The 19959-nt window shown below is 39.9% G+C and overlaps 1 protein-coding gene across 2 annotated transcripts in view; it reads right to left on the bottom strand.

Moving 5' to 3' along the window:
- The window catches only part of LOC145409683 (uncharacterized), a 410883-nt gene that overhangs the window by 197413 nt on the left and 193511 nt on the right, over positions 1 to 19959 (bottom strand). For both annotated transcript variants that reach the window (XM_080280035.1, XM_080280036.1), the window contains one exon: positions 7381 to 7502. In XM_080280035.1, coding sequence (XP_080136161.1) covers positions 7381 to 7502 — 122 coding nt within the window. The remainder of the gene's footprint in view (positions 1 to 7380; positions 7503 to 19959) is intronic.

The following is a 19959-nucleotide window of genomic DNA, read 5'->3' as shown; positions in this document are numbered from 1 at the left end:
GGTGGTGGTGAAAGTCAAGGTTCAAATTAGATGGAGGAGGAGGAGGAGGAGTAGGACAGGAGGAAGTAGTCCATACAAGGAGGGTAGAAAGGTTACAAGAGGATGGAAAAAAAGGCAGAATATAAGAGAGATGTGGAGGAGCGATTGGGCAAATATGATTTGGAGCAGATGGTGGATGTGGAAGATGTGTGCAAGATATTCACAGAAGAAATCTGTGCAGCATGTGAGGTGGTGTGTGGGGTGAAGAGAAGATGAAAGGGGGTGCAAGGAACAGCATGGTGGAATGAACAGGTAAGACAGGCTGTGGTGCAAAAGAAGAAAGCATATAGTTAGTGGATGAGAAACAGGGTGAGGAGGAAGTTCAGAGGCAGAAGAGAGAGTTATATGTAGAGAGGAAGAGAGAGGTGAAAAGAACAGTAAAAGAAAGTAAGAAGAGAGTGGATGAGGAATTTGGAAGGAATTTGAGTGTAAAATGGAGTAAATGTATGAAAATGTTCTGGAAAGTGGCAAAGAGAGTTAGACAGGATGATACAGAAGTTAGTAGGGGAGTGAAAGATAAAAATGGTACATTGCTAGTAGGGAAGGGAGAAAAGTGAGCAGATGGAAAGAAAACTTTAAGGAATTGTTGAACATAGTGGAATGAATGTAATATGAGTATAAGTGGCTGGGGAATGGCTGGGAAACAGAAGGACGTGAGATGAGAAGAAGAAATCAGTAGGATGGAAGTAGTGGACGTAATGATGAAAGTCAAAATGGGGAAAGCCCCTGGAATTGATGGAGTGTGTGGTGAAATGCTGAAGCATGGGGGAGAGATAGTAGTACAATGGATATGGATGATGTGCAGATTGGCCTGGGAGAAAGGTAGAGTCCCCAAGGATTGGAAGTCAGGTATAATTATTCCCTTGTACACTGGAAAATGGGAAAATGATATGTGGATGGAGTTGAGAGGTACATGAGGGAGGGGGAAGTGAGTTCGGGGGAGGGCAGTGAAATGGTGGGTGACAGAACATCTTGGAGGCATTTTGTCTGCGGCCACCATTTGTGGGATTAGGGCGTCAGGCTATAGACAGATGGATAGTCTATCTATCTATCTATTGCCAGACGCCTCAATCCCGTTTGGGGTGGCCACAAACAAATTGCCTCCACGTCGTCCTGTCCCCCACCATTTCACTGCCCTGCTCTCAACTCACACCCCCCTCTCTCATATACCTCTCCACCCCATCCCTCCATCTCATCCTCGGCCTCCCCCTCCCTCTTCCCCCCTCCACCTCACTCACATACACTCTCTTCGTCAGTCTTTCATCCTCCATCCTCTCCACATGGCCAAACCACCTCAGTGTGTTCCTCACAACAATTCCTATCACATCCACATCCACACCACAACGCTCCTTTATATCCTCATTCGTCAGTCTGTCTCTCCATGTGACTCCACAGGCTCCTCTTAAATAACTCATTTCCACTGCTCTCACTCTTGACTTGTGTCCTTCCAACAATGTCCACGCTTCACTTCCATACGTTAGAGTTGGTATCACAATACTGTCATGTAGTAACTTTTTCACTTCCATGCTCACTTCCCTGTTTCTTATCACTGCTTTCAAAGAACCAGCAACCTTTCTTCCCTGCTGTACCCTTTCAAGATAGTAATAGGAAAAATACATGAAACGATGCTTATTGATCGAGTTAGGGAAATAACAGAGGAGTTAACTGGAGAAGAACCAGGAGGGTTTAGGAAGAGAAGAGATCGTGTAGATAAAATATTCATTATTTGGTCTTTGGTGGAAGTCTTTAGAGAAGAGAAAGACATTGTATGCAGCCTTCATGGATTTGGAGAAAGCATATGACAGGGTGGATAAACATGGATTGTGGAAAGTATTAATGATATTATGAAGTAAATGGGAAGTTGTTGTATGTAGCCTATGAGGGTGTTAAGGTTGCGGTGCATGTGGATAGTTAACTGAGTGAGTTTTTCTATCTGAATGTTGGATTGAAACAGGGATGAGTCATGTCTCAATAGTTGTTCAATCTGTATATAGATGGGGTTATAAAAGAGATACAAGGTAAGGCAGTGGATGCTGGAGCAACCCTAATAAGACAAGGCAGTGTTTGGAAACTCCCTGTACTTGCAGATGATACAGTACTGTGTTGTTAAGTGAAGACGAAGGGGAGCTGCAAGGCTTGGTGGATGAGTTTGGGAGAGTTTGTAAGAATTAGAATCTAAAGGTGAATGTAGGGAAGAGTAAAGTTATGGGCTTCAAGGGAAGTGAAGTCAGTGAATGTACAGTGAGGCTGGATGAGAAGGAAATGGAAAATGTGACTGTGATTAAGTACCTGGGTAGTGTGATGAGTAAGGATGGAAGTTTAAAGGGTGAAGTGCTTGAAAGGGTACAACAGGGAAGAATGGTTGCTTGTTCTTTGAAAGCAGTAATAAGGAACAGGGAAGTAAGCATGGAAGTAAAAAAAAAAAAAAAAGTCACTGCATGACAGTATTGTGATACCAACTCTAACATATGGAAGTGAGGCTTGGACCTTGTTGGAAGGACTCAAGTCAAGAGTGAGACCAGTGTAAATGTGTTATTTGAGAGGAGTATGTGGAGTTACATGGAGGGACAGACTGACAAATAAGGAAGTGAAGGAGCACTGTGGTATGGATGTGGATGTGATTGAGAGCATAAGAAGAAATACTCTGAGGTGGTTTGGCCACGTGGAGAGAATGGAGAGCAACAGACTCACGAGGAAAGAGCATGTGAGTGAGGTGGAGGGGGAGAGAGGGAGGGGGAGGCCGAGGATGAGATGTAGGGGGGCAGGGGGAGGGGGAGGCCAAGGATGAGATGGAGGGATCGAATGGAGAGGTATATGTGAGAGGTGTGAGCTGGGAGCATGGCAGTGAAGTGGCACTAGACAGGGCAACATGGAAACTTACAGGACTGAGGCATCTGGCAACAGATAGAGTACGTTAGTGGTGTTCCTGTCTGATATAAGTGAAAAAAAGAAACAGGTTTCAGTCAAATAAGAGTACACGACGCAGTGGAAGTATAAAGTTTTCATAAGGTTGCATCATGGTGGAAAGGGATGGTCCATTGTTTATGTCCAATGGTGGTGAATTTGTGCAGTTCTCCAATAATGATCAGGGTAAAGAAAGTACTGGACTGAACCTAACATGAGTAGCAGGTGTGAAGAAAATAGCTGAGAGGAATGTCCAGGAATTAAAAGAGGTATGGTAAATAATTACAGAGTTGCAGGAACTAACCCTAGAGCAGAAGAAAGTGATTATGGTATTGAAGAACAAGTTAGAGAGCATCTGCACATGCAGTGCTGAGCAAGAGAGAGAAGTTACAGAATTAAAAGTGAGTAATGAATCTGTGTCGAAAGAAATAAAACAGCTCAGAGAGAAAAATAAGAGGTTGGAAGAAGAATGGGAAGGGATGAAAAGTAAACTAGATAAGCATGAAGCAAAATCAAGGATGCAAGATGAATGCATTAAGGAAATCAAGGAAGAACACAAGGGGTGGAAGAAAATTCAAGAGGATGGAAATATAAACTTAAAGAAGATTATAGAACAACAAAGAAAATGAAACCAGGAAAAGGTGGAGATGGAAGTGGTTAGGGTACTAAAAAGTAGAGAATCTCTAGTCAAGGATGTAGCAGACAAGACATGTGTGATAATTTCAAGATTAAAAGAAAAATGAATGTCAGTATGATCAGAAAGGGAAGGAGAACAACTGGGAGGAGCTAAAAAGATAGTATCAATAGTTATGGAGGATAACAATGAAGCTCAAGAAGAGACTGAAAAGGTGTTTAGGCTGGGAGGGTACGAGAAAGGAGGGACGAGGCCACTGAAAGTTAAGTTTCAGTCTCAGGTCATAGTAAATGAAATCATTAATACGACATGGAAATTAGCTGAAAAGGAGAGGTTAAAGAATGTTTGGATAAGGAGAGATGCAAATGAGGAAGAAAGAGCTAAAATAAAGGAACTAGCAAAGGAAGCTAAGGAAAAAAAATGAACAGAGAACGAAGAATGAGAAGACAGAGTACTACAGGAGAGTTATGGATCAGAAACTGAGGAAGTGGTACCAACAGAGAAAGGGATAGAGAAGGAGGCAATAAAAAAAACAATGAATATGTTTGAAAGTGGCATATGCTAATGTACTGTAGATGGTTTAATCTCTGCAAGGTTAGAAATCAACAATTTCTTGAGGGTAAATGAGCCAGATACATGTATTATGTGCTTTGTAGTGACCAAGATATGGGGGGATATTGATATCCATATGGTAGATGGTAAGTACAAACTATGGAGAAGTGACAGAAGAGAAAAAATGGGAGAGGGAATGATCACAGCAGTGAAGAACAACATAACTGCGGATAATAAGGAACTGGGAGAAGGTAGGGCTGAAGTGATAAATATGAGATTAGAAACTAGTGGGAAAAGCATGAAGAACACTGCAGTAGTATATGTTCCCCCTAAGACAAGGGCATGGAATGAGGATGAATACCAGATGTTGTCAAACATGGTTAGATACCTACAGAAAGTGACTGAGAAAGGCAACAACATAATCCCGGTGGGTGATTTTAATTATAAAGAGGTGAATTGGGAGGAGTGGGACACATGAGGTAGTGAAGATTTGTGGGGCAGTAAACTATTAAATATAGCAATGAATAATGTAATGACCCAGTGGGTCAAAGAAGAGACAAGATTTAGAGGAGATAACACCAGCAAGACTAGATTTACTGCTAACCAAAGAACCTGACATCACTGAATCTGTGAACTATGTGCCCTGCAGAAAAATGTGATCAAGTAGTGACTGGTTCCTAATGAAAGAAGGGAAAGTGGTGCCAAGAGATGTGCATTATAGGCAGGGAAGATACAACTTTGGGAAAGCAAACTTTACAGGAGTAAGGAAATTTTTCAAAAATGAGGATTAGAGAAAATTCAGAGAAACAAGAGAGATGCAGAAGAGATGGGATAAATTTCTAGACCTCTATAATTCAGGAATGGAAAAATACATACCAAGAGTAAATGGGAAAGAGAACAGGAAAAAAGATTGGCTTAACAGGTGTATGATGGCAAAAAAGGAAAGGAATATGGCATGGAACAAATGGAGAAAATGAGGTAATGACAGAACAAAGGAAGACTATAAAAGAATTAAAAATGAATATACTGCACAAGAATATGTAGTGAGGAAGAAAGAAACTTCGAAAAAAGTATAATTGACAAATGTAAAGAAGAATGTAAACTGTTTTATATGTCTGTAAACAGCAAACTGAGACAAAAGGAAGGAATTAACAAACTGAGAGTAGGAGAGGTCTTTAAAGATGTAGCTGAAAAAATGAACAAATGCTTCCAATCGGTTTTCACTAAAGAAAGTGATTATGTGGAGGCAGAGGGAGTGACTAGAAATGTTATGCAGAAAGATATTAAAGTGGAACTGCAGGAAGTGTATTAATTATTGGAAACTCAAGACGTAAGAAGGGCCCCAGGACGGGACGGAATCTCTAACTGGGTACTGAAGGAATGCAGGGATCAACTGGCGGATAAGATTCACAGTTTAACTGTGTTTTCTCTAGAAGAACGGAAAGTGCCTTGGGAATGGAAGAGGGCCAATGTGGTACCAATTTGCAAAGGAGGGAATAAGGAAGAACCCCTGAATTACAGACCACTGTCCCTGACCAGCGTGGTTGCAAAATTGTACGAGAGAATCTTGAAAGACAGATGGACAAAATATCTGGAGGGGAGGGACATTTTGGCAAAAAGTCAATTTGGATTCAGAATTGGGAGGTCATGTGTCTCTAATCTGCTGTGCTTTTATTCAAAGGCAATTGATGTGCTACAGGAGAGAGAGAACTGAGTACTGTAGATTGTGTGCATTTAGATCTGGGGAATGCCTTTGACAAGGTACCCCAAAAGCAACTAATGTGGAAATTGGAGCACACAGCGGGACTCAAAGGAAACCTCTTGGAGTGGATGAGAGACTTCATGATAGAAAGATGAGGACCATAATAAAGGACAATGTGGCAGGGTGAAGGAAAGTAACAAGTGGAGTCCCACATGGCTTTGTGCTAGCGCCCATAGCGTTCCTGATTTATGTAAATGATATGGTGGACAGAATGAACAGTCATGCAAGTCTGTTTGTAGACGATGCAAAGATCATGAGGAGGGTAGAAGTTGAGGAGGATTGTAAAATGCTGCAGGAAGATCTGGACAGGATTTACGATTGGAGCCAGACATGGAAAATGAAATTCAATGCAAAAAATGTAAAAAATAATGGAAATGGGTCAGAGTACCAAAAGGCCATCACAGAATTATTCAATAGGAAAGGAACCAACCACAAAAACCAGAGAAGAGAAAGACCTGGGAGTGGTGGTCCAGGATAATTTATCAGCTGAAAATCACGTCAAAAAGACTGTCAGAGAGACGTATAATCTCATGACAAACATCAGAGTGGCATTTCACTACATGGATGAGATGACGGAAAAATTGATAGTGGCTATGATCTGCCCCACATTGGAGTCTGCAGCAGTACTGTGGTCTCCATATAAAAAGAAAGATATAAACAAGACTGAGAGAACACAAAGAGCTGCAACAAAGATGGTCCCTAACCTGACAAGGAAAGACTAAAAAAGATGAGGGAGGGGTGACATGATTGCATTGTTCAGGGCCATGATGGGAGTAGGCAAAATTGATAGAGAAAATCAGTTTGTATTGGATGGGGGAGCAACAAGAGGACATGGAAAGAAACTGAAAAAGACAAGCTGCTTGAAGGATATCAAGAAATGCAGTTTTCCACAAATTTGGATTGACCTGTGGAATAGGTTGGACAAAGAGATTGTCCGGTAAAAAAAATTAAGTTTAATGCAAAGTTTGACTTGCTGAGACATGGAGATAGACCCCATTAGTGTAGCTCACTTTCTGTACGCTGTATCACAACTAGGTAAATACACACACACACACACACACACACACACACATGCAACATGCATTCAGAACGTCAACTACAGGTACATTTCTAATTTATAAAGGCCATTTTGTTGTAGTTTACTTTTAAATTAACAAAAAAAAAGAATATAAGCAAAGGCAAAATGAGAACTTTCTTATATCTCTTCCATACTTCATTCTCAATGCTTCCTTTCTTCCTTTTTAGTTTAAAACCTTCCTTGGTATATGGATGATGAGTGCTGCTGCCATAACTCCTAAAAATCCTTCAACATAACTTCAACAAAGATTGCTAGGAGCATCTGGTTGAAGTGGTCAGTGTCCTGTAGTCTCCCAGGTTCATTTTAAAACAACTACAACAGCAGAAAGCTTCTGTTTTCTATGCTACCTGAATATATGTCAACCATTTTTCCAGTCTGTCTACTTCCTACTCTACTTCCCTGGTTCAATACCTTTCTTGATGCATGGATGATCATGGTGGATTTGCTAGCATTATTGGCAACCACTGCCTTCTTCTCCTCTATGTCCCTTAACACTGCTGCCGCAACACCATCTCCGCCATTCACGATGATATCTGTCAGAAAATTGAATCATCATCATCATCATTCCAATCCCATTTTCCCACCAAAAGATGGAGAGAGGTAGGGTCCAAAAAGCAAGGAGAGATGAAGTATAAAAGATGGAGAACTATCAACAGCATGCCCAGTGAAATGGATCAGACATTCATTCACATACCATTCAAGCCCCCAAAGTCCTGACCCTACTTCACAAACCTAACCATATGCACACAATGTTATGGTATTTTTCTAATCCTATAAAATAAGTTCTCTTTTCTTCCTGCTGTGGGGATAAGTAACTGTTAATCTCTTTAGCCCGGTTATAATTATTTTCTTTACTCTTGCCATTTCCTGATGCTTTTACTGAGTTTAGAGGAAACACCTTGTACTGATGGGAATAAAAAAGGCTCTTTAAACTGAATAAAGTTGTTAGGACATGGCATAAATAGAAAAAAGAAATCAGACTGAAGATGTACCCATATTTTTACAGCTATTTCCATCACTTCATGGTAATGCCATAAATAAAAAAATTCTGTATCAGCCCCTTCAAACTGATGACACAATGAAGGTTCTATATTTGCTGCTACTACACAATTTTACTCAAATTAGGAGAGCCACATGATAGTGAAAGGGTTAATAAAAGCTGTATCTGGCCCCTTAGGGTTGAAAAATCTTTCTGTAGATGAATAAAATTGTCTGAAAGTGGCAAGAATAAAATAAAACATAGACTAAAGGGATTAATCAATACATCAATATTCACACATACTCCTCATGGGAAAGTTCACTTCCAATAAATTCCTATCTGAAACATTCTCATATGAACAAAGGCCTTACATGAGAGACCACATTCAAAATAAACTTAATACAGTACTAAACTGCCTGACTCTTCAGCATTCATGAAGTCGCATTCTTGGCGTCCAACATTAAGAATTATGGTACCATTATGTTAATTCATATTAATGCAATGAAGCAGGCCCATGATCATGGTATGTAAATGCATCAGGAAATTAAATGAATTAATATTCAGTACATATTTCACCATTATAAATATTAGAAATCAGACACTGCAATTTATTCCAAAAGCATAATACAGTAAGCCCTCATTATATGTCACATATGTGTTCCATAATATCACATTTTTCATACAACTGGCATAAATACAGATTTGTAATCTGGGGGAAACTGCTAGTGGTAGTAGTAGTACAGTAATTGTTGTAGTAATGAGGAGGAGGAGGAGGAGGAGGAGGAGAAGAAGCTGCAATCCTAGGCTCACATGAAAGTAAATTCAAAGGACTGCAGGCTTATGTTCCTGCAGTCTGTCATCCTCATTTAGGGGGATAGGGGTGTAATGTGAGATTCTGGCATAACTGGGTACTATAGATAAGCCACCTGGCAATAGCAGTGCCACCACATGAAGGCATCCCTTGCGAGCACCAGGGGTTGGTGCCAAATCAGCTTTAAGGGGAGCAGTGGAAGTTTAACTCCTTCAACTCGATGACATACTTTTTTCTTCCTGTTAATGCCATGTACAGTACTGTAATTGTATTCAGGCTAAAGGAAGATGTCTTGTACTGAAGGGGTTTGTGGAGGCTATTTTTAACCCCTTCAGTTCAAAATGTATTTACTAAGCTCAATAAAACTGTCTGGAGTTAACAAGATTAAAATAACGATCTTATTCCTCAAACTGGTGACACTGAATAAGCACATTTTGTAATTTACTGCGGACCTAACTGCAAATATGGAGTTCTATGAGGTCTGTTCAAAAGGAAGCCAACTTTTTTAAATAGTACACCAACTAGCCAGCATTGCGTGATTATGATAGGAGTGCTGTGTAACAGCAACTTTGAGCTTTAGTCTAACACTGGCCGCGTCACGCCACATCACTCAGGCATCAAGGTACATGTGATTGAGTGAATGTCTGTTTAGTGCACTTGGTGAATTTTCTTCAGTCTCTTCGGTCATCCGAAATCAGTGACCTTTCAGGGTGGACTTCAACTTGGGGGGGGGGATCCACAGGCACCAAATCCGGAGCGCTGGACAGCTAGGGGATGACAGTTGTCTCATGCATCACCAAAATGTCATGGACAGGGAGCGATGCATGAGTAGATGCATTGTCATGGTGCATCATCCATGTTTTACACTCAGGCCTCCTCCTGCACTGCCCCTGTTAAAAGGACGTCCAAGTAAAACCCTTTATTGACTGTCTGACCAAGTGGAACAAACTCATGATGAATGACACCCTTCCAGTAAAAAAAGATGATCAACATCACCTTCACATTCGGGCGACTTTTTCTTTTCATCGCAGTGGCAATGTACCAACCCACTGCCGACTTCATACCTTCTTTACCCCTGCACAGTTGTTCACTTTATACACGGGTTTTATTCATCCCTGTGTAGAGTACAACTCTCATGTGTGGGGAGGATCCCCACATACAGCTCTTCTCAACAATGTTGGAGTCAAAGGCTTTTTGTCCCATTAACTCTCCTCCTCTTACTGGCTCCCTTCAACCTCTGTCCCTTTGCTGCACTATTGCATCTTTATCTCTCTTCTATTGCTGCTTCAATGGTCACTGCTCTTCTGAACTGTCTGCCTGCATCCCTCCACCCCTTTGACGGGTGCGTATCACCCGTCTAGCAACAAACTCTCATCCCTTCTCTGTCTAACTCTCTAATGCAAGAGTTAACCATTACTCCCAGTCCTTCATTTATGCAACAGGTCAACTCTGGAACTGTCTCCCTCTCTCTCTATATTTCCTATTTTCTATGATCTCCACTCTTTCAAATGCAGTGTGTCCAGGCATCTCAAAATAAACGTATCTTGAGTTTGGCTCTCTGTTGTATTTTTTTTCTTGGAAGAAATGGTTTGCAGGCTCCTGGCCTTTGGTTCCTTCTTCCTTGTACTAAAAAAAAAAAAAAAAAAAAAAAAAAAAAAAAATAAATGCCTTTCTATTTTGACATAGTCATACACTCACATCTCATCACCTGTTATGGCATTTTTCAGAATGTAAAGTTTTTCCTAATTTGACATAATTTCATGCAAACACATTGCTCTTCAAGATCCTTCAATGTTCAACTTGCAACAAATCACAAAGTGCACTAAGCACCTGTTCACTCAAGCGCATGTACTGTGCCTTGATGACTACGTGATGTGGCACAACATGGCTTGTGTTAGACTAAAGCTCAAAGTTGCCACTACAGAACACTCCTATTGTAACCATACTAATATAGCTACTTTGTGTGCTATTTAAAAAGTTTGGTTTAATTTTGGAGAGACCACATATAATGAGGATTTACTGTTTGAAGCCAGGAACTGTCTACAAAGCCACTAAATGTCCATAAGGTCACACCTAATGGCTAATGATCCCAAACTAAGTTATCATTTTAACCCTTACAGGACATATTCTACACCTGATTCTTGCTACCTACAGACAATTTTAATCCAGTTAAGGAGAAGCCTCCTGAAGTGAAGGGGTTTATGAAGGTTAATCTCAACCAGTTCAAAATATCTCCCCATAGATAAATTAAATCATTTGTTAGCAGCAAGAATAAGGTACTCAAAACTACATCATTGTACTGAAGGGATTAATCCACCTACACCAAATATACTAACAACTGCACTGAGCACTCTATAACCTCTACACCCTGATGATGTCCCTATTTCAGTTTAGGCTTGCTGCTTCTAGATGATCTACTAAACTCTGGAGGTATTTCTGTTGATGAAAGGGTAAAAGGTTGTGCATTATCCAACTTCTCCAGTTCAAAAAGCTTCTCAATCTAAATATAACTGTAAAAAATCAGCAAGAATAAATATAACTACTTCACTCCAATAATGTCTATCTATCTACTGCCACACGTCTTAATCCCGTAAGGGGTGGCCACAAACATATCGCCCTCCATGTTGCCCTCCCCCCAGCTCACACTCCTCCCTTTCATTTACCTCTCCACTCCGTCCCTCCATCTGATCCTCAGCTTCCCTCTCACTCCACCTCACTCACATACACTTTCCTCATTAGTCTCTTGCTCACTATCCTCTTCACATGGCCAAAGCACTTCAATGTATTTCTCCAAACATTTTCTATCACATCCACATCCACACCACAATGCTCCTTCACTTCCTCATTTGTTAGTCCGTCTCCTCATGTAACTCCATATGCTCCTCTCAGATAACTCATTTCCACTGCTCTCACTCTTGAATTGTGTCCTTCCAACAAGGTCCATGCTTCGCTTCCACACGTTAAAAGTTGGCATCACAATACTATCAAGCAGCGACTTTTTTACTTCCATGCTCACTTCCCTATTTCTTATCACTGTTTTCAAAGAACCAGCAACCTTCCTCCTCTGCTGTACCCTTTCAAACACTCCATCCTCCAAACTTATATCCTTACTCATCATACTACCCAAGTACTTAAATGTAATCACATTTTCCAATTCCTCCTCATCCAACCTCCCTGTCCATTCAGTGGCTTCATTTCTCTCAAAAACCATAACTTTACTCTTCCTTATATTCACCTTTAGATTCTGTTTCTAACACACTCTCCCAAATTCATTCACCAAGCCCTGTATTTCCCCTTCATCTTCACTTAAAAATACAGTATAATCTGCAAACAACAGACCAGAAAGTTTCCAAACGCTGCCCTCTCTCATTAGGGTTGCCCCAACATTCAATGCCCTATCTTGTATCTCTTTTATAACCCCACCAATAAACAGACTGAACAATCATGGAGACATGACACACCTCTGTTTTCAATCCAACATTCAGACAGAAAAATTCACTCAGTTCACCATCCACATGAATTACATCCTTAGCACCCTTATACATACTCTTCAAGGTTTTCAGTAGCTTCCCATTTACTCCATATACAGTAAACTCTCAGTTATCCGTTGTAATTCAGCCAAGCCCTATGCCGGTTACAGTAAAATGCCAGATACTGTATCTCCAGTGCAACATTCAGTTCTGAACCAGAAAATGTACTATGATTCTATCCATAACAACCCTCTATCCTAAAAACTTTACCAAGAGTAAAAGATGAAAACTAAGCAAACACTGTACAAACAATACAGTAATGATACAGTACAGTAATAAATGTACATTGTGTACTCACCAAGTGTTGGCATCGATGGGGCAAAAACTACACTGGAGAGGTTTGCACTCGTAAACAATACAATACAGTACACAATACAGTACAGCACAGGGGTAGTTTAACCCTTTGAGATGCCGATGACGCTTATTCGCGTCATTTCTATTTCAACCTCAGAGATTCCGATGATGCGTTTATGCATCATTTTAAGTTACTTCCGTAAATTATGCACTATAAATAGCATTTACACGTCATAAAGAGACTCAAGCGTGAGATCACAGAATGGTTGCTCTATGTGTGGTGGGTACTGCACAGCTGGCCTGACTCATGATTTTGTCTCTTTATTACTTTACTCTTTTTGTTTTTTGCCTAACTTCAACTCATCATTATAATTTTTTTTTTTCCTTTTTTGAACATACTATGATAAAGTACAATTATTCATCTTTACAGTGACACCAAAACCAGCATTCTATCATGAAAACTAAATTTACACAGACTGATAAAAAAAACGATCACTAAGCGAGTATGCAGCCAAGAATCACACAAAATTGTGTCTTTTTTCTTTCGCTTTACCGTGCAGTAACATGCATAAACTGCCACAAACCACATACCAATATAAACGTAATTTATTGTAGTTTTATAGTTTCAACAAGACTTATATTATTGTTTTTTTTTTTTTTTTTCCCAAAATATTTTTCTACAGAAAGGTATGAAAATTTTGTTTTTTTCCTAACTTCAACTTGTCATTTTGATTTTTTATTTTCTTTGTTTTCCTCTTTCGAACATACTACAGTAAAGCATAAGTATTGAGCTTCAAAATAACACCACAGCCAGCATCCTTATCTTAAAAAGTGTATTTACACTGACTGATCAAAAGAAAAAGATCGTGAAGTGAATATGCAACAGAATCATTAAAAAATTGTGCTTCTTTTTCCTTTCACTTTACTGCATAATACAATGCAGAAATAACCATAATCTATATATTACTGTAAAGGTAATTTATTGTAGTTTTGCATGGTTGAAACCAGATTTATATACAACACCTTTATTAGATTTTCTTTTTTTGTCAAATATTTTTCTACAGCAAGGTATAAAATTTTTGGATTTTGCCTAACTTCAACTCTTCAACTCATCATTTTGATTTTTCATTTTCTTTCTTTTTCTTTTTTGAACATACTACAATAAAATACAACTATTCAGCTTTAAAATGACACCAAAACCAACATTCTATCATGAAGAGTGTATTTAGACAGAGTGATTAAAGAAAAATATTGCGGCGAGAAGATGTGGGCCAGCGCAGGAGCAGCTGACTCAAGCACAGACATAATCTGCCTGGCCCAGAAATCTGATAGGGTTAACAATCACAACAGACCACTAGAACATGAGCATTGATAGGCCTTTAGCTTTGCAATAAAATACAGGCGGTCCACAACTTACGACGGGTTTATGTTCTGGTATATTCGTAATAAGTGGAATATATCGTAAGTCAAAAATTACTTTAATACAACCAACCGAACATTGTAGCCTAGCCAAGCCTACCTTAAACATCTTTAGAACAGTTACCGTAGCCAACAGTTGGGCAAAATCATTAGCACAAAGCCTATTGTATAATAAAGTGTTGAATATCTCATGTGATTTATTGAATACTGTAGTGAGATTGTCGGCTGTGAAAGTCTGAGTTCACATGCGAAGGCCATTACGGGCTTGCCGCCTTCATGCTGGGCAATTATCTTTAGTTTCATCTTAAGAGTAATTGCCTTCCTCTTCTCACCAGTAGCAGGAGAGACAGATGGGTGTTTCATAATGGGTGTTTCATAAACATGATGGATGCACAAAACACAACACAGATACAGGGAGGGTATCCAAAATAAACAGTGGCAACAAAGAACTTTGTAGAGTATCGGTTGCATACACCAGCGACCATCTGGCAGACTGGGTGCTGCTGCTGCCCAGCATCACGAAAGAGTATCATACCGCATATCACTACCCCAGGAAAAGACCAAAATTCAAAATTCGAAGTACAGTTTCCCACCATCGTAAGTTGAAAAAATGTAAGCTGGACCATTGTAACTTGGGGACCACCTGTACGGTACATTAACTTGAACATGGGATGTCACAGAGTTAGTCAAAGCACTAGGATTTGGCAACCACATGGTCAGATGAACGGGAGCCCATAGGCACATCTTGACTCTAGGCCATCCATGGGCAAGAATGAGAGCGCGGTGGTATTCTTGGTGTGCCGGATAAGCCACACCCATGATGAATTCTGGTTGGCTGGCGAGTAATGGGTGTTTTCATCGGCTCCCAAGTTTCAGGATTTCTCCTGGCACCGGTTGGCTACTGCTTACTAGCCGGTTGAGACCCCTCAACACCGGATATTGCACTGAATATCTGGTTAAGTCCTGTTTCAGTGCCAGATGTTGCATAAAAACTGTCAGCTACTGCTTTAATTGAGCCAAGATAGCTGCACCTGATATTGTGACGAAAGATAATGAAGAGTTTGCTGTATTCTTAACATTTTTTATATTCTTTGTCTATTCACTCTGTCATATGCTTTCTCCAAATCCAAAAAGGCCACATACAACTTCTTTCCCTTCTCCAGAAGCTTTTCCACTAAAGATTTAAGAATGAATATCTGGTCTACACAACTTCTTATCTTCCTCAAACCTCCCTGTTCTTCTCCAAATAATTCCTCTCTTATTTCCCTAACTCTATCAATAAGTGTCCTACCATATACTTTTCCTATTACGTTAAGAAGACAAATGCCCTGATGATTACCACACACTTCTCTTTCCCGCTTTCCTTTGTGCAGGGGAATAATTATACCTGACTTTCAATCCTCTGGGACTCTAACTTCCTCCCAGGCCAATCTGCACATCTTCCATATCCGTTCTACTACTATCTCTCCTCCATGCTTCAGCATTTCACCACCACTTAATCAATGCCTGGGGCTTTCCTCATATTGACTTTCTTTACTGTTTCTACTACTTCCATTAGAATGATCTCTTCCTCTCTTCTCATCTCCCTCCTTCACCCACCCATTCCCCAGCCACTTATATTACTTTCGTTCTCTATATTTAACAATTCCTTAAAGTGTTCTCTCCATCTGCTCACTTTTTCTCCCTTCTCCACTAGCAATCTATCATTTTATCTTTCACTCCCCTACCAACTTCTTTATCACCCTGTCTAACTCTCTTTACCTCCTTCCAGAACATTTTCTTACATTCTCTCCACTTACACTCAAATTCCTTCCAAATTCGTCATCCACTCTCATCTTACTAATCTTTTCACCTCTCTCTGCCTCACTACATATAACTCTCTCTTCCATCTCCCAACTTCCTCCATGTCTCTGCTTCCCATCCACTCACTATTCACTTTCTTCTTTTGTGCCACAGCTTGTCTCACCTCTTCATTCCACCATGCTGTTCCTTGCACCTCTTTCATCTTCTCTTCACCCCACACACCACCTCACATGCTGCACAGATTTCTTCTGTGAATATCTTGCTCACACCTTCCACCTCCCTCATCTGCTCCAAATCATATTTACCCAATCGTTCCTCCACTTCTCTCTTATATTCTGCCTTCTTTCCATCCTCTTGCAACCTTTCTAGCTTCCTTGTATGGACTACTACCTCCCATCCTTCTCTTCTTCTATTCCTCCATCGCATTAGTACCTTGACTTTCACCACTACCAAGCGGTGGTCAAAATGTTCACTCTCCCAACCTCTGTATGTTCTTGCATCAATTACATATCTTATTGTGTCATCCACACACACATAATCACTGCCTTCCATTCACTTAGTTCACCACCCACCCTTCTCATCACTAGTCATGTATACCTGTGAATCGTTTTGTACCTATAGTGGGTATAAGCTATCACCAACCCCCTTCCCTACACAAATGTCCACTATAGCACTGCCATTCTCATCCACTTCCCCATGCACACACCCCCTCACCAGGTACTCCACCCATCTTCACATTCCCTACGTTTCCATTAATATCTCCAATCTAAAACACTTTCTCATTTCTCTCAAACTTTTCCATGCACATTTCTACACTTGTCCCAAACTCTTTCACTCTGCTCGCAGTCTTCCATTGATGCATACACTCACAAAATTGCCCACATTTGTACTCCTACTTTCAATCTTACCCACACATTCCTTGAACCAACTGATCCATACTCTCTTATATTCTCCTTTCAGCTCTTACACATTACAACAATATATACACCCTCTTTTACTCCTCATTCTCACCTACTCCTGCACATAGACCCCATCCATACTTCCACTCTCTCACACTCTCACCTCTCCATTCAGCCTCAGTCAGTACTTTTAACTGTACAGTATTATTCTTGCTACTTTCAGGCTGTTTTATTCAGTTTGTGAGACATACTTCAAACTGGAGGGTTAGATACTGCCTTCACTAGCCCATTCAGTATGAAAGGCCATTCCTAAGTTGAATAAAATCATCTAGATGTGGTGAAAAAATAAAATGGATTCAAAAAGTTAAACATACTGCAGTCACACATCCTTTCATTCAGATACCAATAAGCATAATATAGCAGACCCTTGTTTATATGATGAATCTGTTTGTAAAGAGTTTTTTAGATGATGATGGAAGAGTTTGGACCTTTTTTCAATATACAATACGATTTTCACTTATATGATGATTGTGATCCTGTGCGAAGCCTCACTGGCCGATACGTGATAACTATTTTCACTTACATGATCACCCTCTTATAAGTCTAGTTATTTCTTTGTTCGAAGATAGTATTTGCACTCATCACTATTGGGTGTGTTAGTGTCAGTGATGGAACAACAGTGTGGCGCTGGCGTTCACACGGCAAGTAATGTGCTGTGATGTGAAATACCGTAACTATCAGTTTAGGTGTGTTGGAAACTTATTTTTAGAATTTTGTTGGGTGGGTGACCCTTGGCCAAAACATATCTCCACTGAACCACGTTATTGCTGACTTGGCATATGACAGATTGTTATATAGAATTTTTTTTAAAATGCATCCTCATTATAAAACAAGGGAATGTTGTAACATAATACTAACACATGCAGAAGTTCACCAAGAATCCCCTGCCAGACTGTGTCCTGCTTTCCATACTCATCATTCCTCCCTAATATCAGAGAATATCCTTCCTCCTCATAATCTTCTGTTGTGTGCTTCAAGTTACCATCACTAAATAATTATTCATGGGCATCTTCCACTGCTACAGCCAGAAGGGACATGTTAGTGAACTTTTAATTCTGACAGAACATTAAGATTTTCCTCACAAGAGTTAAAGTTATAGCAATGGGGTTCTATTTCACTAGTGTTTATGCCTTACCATGGTCATACTAGATTTAAAATAAAGACAGCACCAAGGTTTCAAAGCAACATTACAGTAATCCCTCCATGTTCATGGATTCATCATCAAAATTCAATTGCAGAAAGTCCTCATTATGAGTCGGGGATGAGTTCCAAAATATCACAACTTTTTCCATTCAACTGATGCTAGAAAATTGGATGAGACTGGTAAACCAGTTTAGCAGATAGCAATGGGACTTTAAAAGATAATTTGTGTCTTTTATGTGGATTTAGCAGCAAAACTAACATCTAATAAAGTGACATAATGAGGACTTACTGAATTATATTTACTACATGGAATATCCATTCCATATTAGCAAATTACTGTTTTGTGGTTCCTGTAAGGCAACATGCTCACCCATTCCTTAATCGCCTATGACAATATTAACCATCCTACCAAATGCGATACTTCAGCACATGGTAATATATTCGTGGCCACCTTCATAAGTTCTATGGTCACCTTCTAAATACTCCTTCAACTGCATCATGTCTTCTGATAAGCATTTATGGGTACTGATGCTGTGCCCAACAAAATTCATCCATATCACTCAAAACTTCTGTGCTTCATTTCAACACCACATGACAACCTATGTTGGATGAGTGGCCACTTGGAAGAGGAGGTATCCTTTGCCATCTCTCATTCCACACATATGGGTGGCAGTGATACACCCAGAAGCACGTTCAACTTGCTTTCAAGAAGTCCCAGGGTTGATTCCAGGGCTGGCCATGAGATCTTTGGGCAAAGTTATTACTGTACCTTGAACTGAGATAGGAACCTGGATTGTAAGTTTAACATTTACATGTCATAGTATGGGAGAAAAATGTGGCTTAGCAAAACTGATTGTCTGCTGTGATGACCCACATGTACTTGATATGCATTAATCGAAGCCTTTCTTCCATATGCAGTACCTCAGTTGCCTTCCCATGGTCACAGTGAGAGGCCATTTCTGATGTGTCACCTCTACCCTTCACCTCAAGTGCTGCCCAAGATGGTGAAATTCCACGCAGTGAGTGTCAATTGTTCTAACCTATGATGATCCCTAACCTCTTTCGGACTAGCTGATGGCAAGGAGCAGTCAGACTGGATGGTCAGTTTGATTAGTTTCCATGGAGACTCATTCCTAAGGCTCAATGAACTTCATGCAACCATGAATTGGTATTCAAGTTGTATGACTGACCCAGTTCCATTAGGTCCATCAGGATCTGGGGGTATGCTGCTTAATTCAGACAGATAAGACACAGATAACTCGTTGTTCACTCTTAAGTGGCATTATGCAAGCAATGAACCACAACCAACCCTTGGATTTAAACTTTGCATGGATCACATCAGTGTGAAGCGACATGACTGACTAGACCACCAGGCATCTACAATCTCTACTGGTTACAGGGTTACCACCCAATTTAGTAAATGGTCTTCTGAGTTTCGGAAACCATTTGGCTTGTCATTGGGTGTGGAGTCAGTTGAAGACAGCAAACATGATGTGTATGCCTATTGTATGCTCATTATGGGATACACAGCTTTCGAGCATTACACCTTTTAAGCCTGCAAACAGAGAATTTTATTATAATACCTGCCATTTTTATGAAAACAAAAATGGCCCACTTACAACATAAAATTATGAAGTTTACATGAAAGCTTAACAAATAAAACATCTGAATGCATTAATGCACTAGGTGGGGTTCTATTAATCACTAAAATTCTGTTTAGTTTTTGCAAGCAAACATTCATCATACAGAGATCCTCAGGAATGAAGAAAATGTTATGTAAGACACCCAAAAACAGCATCACAGCAGACATCATATACCTGTGGGATATTCAAGACAGTCTGTAAAAATGGAATTCAACTAATATCACCTTCAACCTTATTAACCCTTTGACTGTAAAACACCTACTTTGCATTTTATTATAGCTAATATCACACAAATGTACTATGTTCTTGAGAAACTTAGGACTTCAAAATCATCTAAAATCATTATGATGAAACTTCTAACTGAATCAAAGTCCTTCAAAAATATTTTCAGTTTACAACACATTATTTT

This window comes from Coenobita brevimanus, chromosome 82, assembly GCF_032717465.1.
Source record: "Coenobita brevimanus isolate Jiangsu-jjx chromosome 82, ASM3271746v2, whole genome shotgun sequence".
Taxonomy (NCBI): domain Eukaryota; kingdom Metazoa; phylum Arthropoda; class Malacostraca; order Decapoda; family Coenobitidae; genus Coenobita; species Coenobita brevimanus.
The sequence above is the reverse complement of the archived record's forward strand: the minus strand, read 5'-3'. Positions and strand labels throughout refer to the sequence as shown.